Source organism: Notolepis coatsorum (genome assembly GCF_963971535.1).
Source record: "Notolepis coatsorum genome assembly, chromosome: 15".
NCBI lineage: Eukaryota > Metazoa > Chordata > Actinopteri > Aulopiformes > Paralepididae > Notolepis > Notolepis coatsorum.
Window position 1 is genome coordinate 1,718,569 of NC_140179.1, and position 4,041 is coordinate 1,722,609.

General features: G+C 40.7%; 1 protein-coding gene across 1 annotated transcript; it reads left to right on the forward strand.

The window, feature by feature from the left end:
* Nucleotides 1–669: 669 nt before the first annotated feature.
* snrpf (small nuclear ribonucleoprotein polypeptide F) lies at nt 670–3,696 on the forward strand. The gene is made up of 4 exons (XM_084330641.1): nt 670–781; nt 1,489–1,614; nt 1,796–1,860; nt 3,389–3,696. Exons 1-4 carry the CDS (start codon nt 779–781, stop codon nt 3,453–3,455), a joined length of 261 nt encoding a protein of 86 aa, XP_084186767.1. The 5' UTR covers nt 670–778; the 3' UTR covers nt 3,456–3,696.
* The last annotated feature ends 345 nt before the right edge of the window (nt 3,697–4,041 follow it).

A 4,041-nucleotide genomic window follows, 5' to 3' on the forward strand; every position in this document is an offset into this window, starting at 1 on the left:
TTACTTACTTACTTACTTACTTACTTACTTACTTACTTACTTACTTACTTACTTACTTACTTACTTACTTACTTACTTACTTACTTACTTACTTACTTACTTACTTACTTACTTACTTACTTACTTACTTACTTACTTACTTACTTACTTACTTACTTACTTACTTACTTACTTACTTACTTACTTACTTACTTACTTACTTACTTACTTACTTACTTACTTACTTACTTACTTACTTACTTACTTACTTACTTACTTACTTATATGTCTCAACTCCCATACGGCCAGGCTATATTTTGGTTGTTTTTTCCTTTGGGGGTGTATAACAATATCTATCAATTTACCTATTTTTGCAGTAAAATATTTGTATACAAGAATCCATTTCATATATGGGAGACCTTGGAGATGAGGAAAAACAATGTTGTGTTTTGTTCTACCTCCGGTAGGGGTATCTCAAAAACTAAAGCCCTTTTTGACAGTTTGTCACAGCACTATTAACAATTGTATGTATATTGAGCTGTCCTGTACTGTACCCATTCTGCAATCTGTTAATAAACTTTTCAATCAATCAATGCACTGTGCACCTCAGCACAGTAGATGGCGGTATAAGTTAAACGCAAAGTATTTGGCTTCTTTTTTGGGGTTAAAGTTGAAAGGGTTGCACTTCCGGCTCGGCGGCAAAGCGTGTTGGTTGTTTGAGGACAGACGTCGTTGTGTCGAAACGAGAGTAAAACACTAAACTAATCACTTTGTAGGTTCAACTTGTTCGGGGTCAAACATGGTGAGTAACGTTATATAATGTTTGATACGATGACCTCGATGGTATTTTGATGAAATAATAATCTTACATTATCGGCAGCGCGCCTCCGTATCTCGAACGTCTAGCTAACTAGCCTAGCCGCGTTAGCTTCTCATTCATTTAGCTTGTGAATGAGTTTCAAGGTTTTGCTTTTATTGGTCCCATAATAAGCTACGTGATGTACATTATTACAGTGACATGCTTGGTTCTGTACGAGCCCCCTGCGATTGTGGTTCATATACAGTAATGGAGTCAAAAGAATATAAAGACCAGGCTGTACAATTTATACAATATTGTAAAGTACAGAATGCAAACAATGAAGGACAGAATGCAGCACATGATTGACCCAATGATGATGCGGTGTAGTTTAGTCGTGTGGTTATCTTCTTTGAGTAGCTAATTGCTGTGTTTTAGCTAAAACGTTACACTGATACCGTTGTGTTGCAGATTTAGGGTAAATTAAGAGCGTGTTCTGCCATTAGTGTGCAATCGATTGATTGATTGATAACTTTATGGACAGATTGCAGAATGGGTACAGTATGGTTAAATACACACAATTGTTAAGGGGGTGCAGACCAGAGAGAGACTTTCGTCTTGTTTACATCAGGGTCCCCCATTTTCAATTAATCATAATCTATCATAATCGTATCTCTCATAAATCTAACGCATTGTCTTCTTCCTCTCTGCAGAGTTTACCTCTGAACCCGAAGCCCTTCCTGAACGGCCTGACTGGCAAGCCCGTGATGGTGAAGCTGAAGTGGGGGATGGAGTACAAGGGCTACCTGGTGTCTGTGGACGGTTACATGAACATGCAGGTGAGAGGGGCGTAACTAACATTCATAAATAAATGTATCATCCATCATCATAGTGGTGCATTGTTTGTTGTTCCCATTATTATTGTAAAACTCTCTGAAACAAGCCTGATTTAAAAACTAGGCCACCATGATCGAATTCTCACTCTCTTAAAAAAAAAATGTGTTTCTTGTCACCCACCAGTTGGCGAACACAGAAGAGTATGTGGACGGGGCGTTGGCGGGGCATCTGGGTGAAGTACTCATCAGGTAAAACGAAATTCACACATGCTATTGGTACAGACTAGGAGTAACATGCTATTGGTACAGACTATAGGAGTAACATGTGAGTTTTTACGTTGAGTGTTTTTTCCTGTATATTGTCGTGTGTGTATATATATGAAATATTGTCTCACCTCACCAGTCCACATACAAATGGTTGCATGGTGGGTGCTAGCCCTTTCCGTGACTGCGACGTGCAAGCCAGGGGCTTTTGAATACGCAGTCACTCGCAGCTCCATAGTAGCCAGGCTAATTTGGACCACCAAAGCACTGCTTAAAAGCTCGGGGTGGGTCCAAAATATATCGGATATAAATTTCAAAGGTACCCAGCGTTCAATTAGGGTTTCACACACACACACGCGGCAGGGTTTGAAAGCTCTGCGTTGCTAATAAACTTAAAATCATTTTTATAAAACGAGTGGTAATCACAGAGAGCGCAGTGATTGCTGGACGCACCAGGCATGTCACAAAAGCAGTAGAAGAAGAAGCCATTTTGTGACATGCCTGGTGCGTCCAGCAATCACTGCGCTCTCTGTGAGTACCACTCGTTTTATAAAAATTATTTTAAATATTTATTAGCAACTCCAGGCTTTCAAACCCCGCCGTATGTGTGTTGACGCAGTGGGCAAGGCGCTCGCCACTAACGCAGGATACGCTGGGTTCGAGCCCAGCTCTCGGCGTTGCTACCGGCTGGCCGGTCGTTCATACTAACACAATTGGCAAGTGTTAGAGGGTGGGAAAGCCGGTGGGTGGGGATTGGACGTTGTAGACAGCGACTCCTACAGGTCGGTTTGGTGACGCCGGTGTGGCGGAAGCAGGAAGTAGCGGGGGGAGCTGTCTGGTGAGAAGATGCGACAGGCTGCCTCCTTGTGTACCGGAGGGGACACGTGATGCAAGGCTTCTGTCCTCACTACAACCGACCTGTGGGAGGCATGGTCTAGCAACGTTCAAGACGGGGGGGGGAGAATTGGATAATACCAAATTGGGATAGGAGAAAAATTGAAAATGGGGAGAAAAAGTGGATAAAAAAAGATATACCTATAATATATACAGGTATGTAAAAATGATTTAATGCAGGTATATTCAGACAGATGTGGATATATATATATACTGTTAAAATATATGTACTATCATACCGAGTTATGAGTAGACTATAGTTTGAGGTAGGTAGTTACCATAGGATTACAATGTAAGGCAGTTGTAGACAGCGATGGCAGTATGCAGCTATAATCAAGTGTTTAGAGTTCGTACAGTATGGTTAACGGCGACTAATGGGTTTCGGAGTTTATACGGAGTGAGTGGGTGCCTGCCTGGTCCTGACCCGCAGCTCAGTAGGTAGAGACCACGGTCCAAAAACGACCAGGTTCAGGGGTTCTGATCACACAATGGGAAGGGAAAAAATGCACACGCACAAAAATAAATAAATGTAACCACTCATCATGGTACTGTATGGCTCTACAAAAAACGTCCACCGAAAGGCAGATGTTATAAGTCATGTTGTGCTTTACATCCACAGGTGCAATAATGTCTTGTACATCAGAGGCGTGGAGGAAGAGGAGGAGGACGGAGAAATGAGAGAATGATGAGGAAGATGCTCGTCGTGGAGGCTCTCTGTCTGGATTTGTTTGTCCCTTTTTAGTTTCCTTATTCTGTATGTTTGTGTTTTCACCATGTGAAATTATTGGACGCTTGGGGGGTAGGTTCTTTTTAATGGAAGTTTGAAAATGAGTGATTTTTTTTTTTTACCTTGTAACTCCAGAATATGACATTGTAATACAGTCACAGATACAATAAAATGTAATATTGTACCCTTTCATAAACATGCTTTGAGTGTTATGGGTGCATTTGTGTATATTTGATCTGTCATTCAGATATGGGCCCAGATTTTTTGCAAGGTGCAGAATGCAGTAGTTCCCTCCATTGTAAAAATGTTGTGCACCATTTATGGAAGTCCCTGAAACTATGCAAATCTCATTAAATCAACATTATTTTAATGTTAAGATCACATCAGAGTACCAGCGTTCTATGCTCTGCTTGGTGCTAGACTTTAGTGTCTGTTCTATTGAAGCCTGTATTAAAATTCTAAATATACTAAGATATTTGAGGAAATGTACATTAACTAATATTATTATTATACCAAACGTTGGCTAGTTAACAATGCAACACATT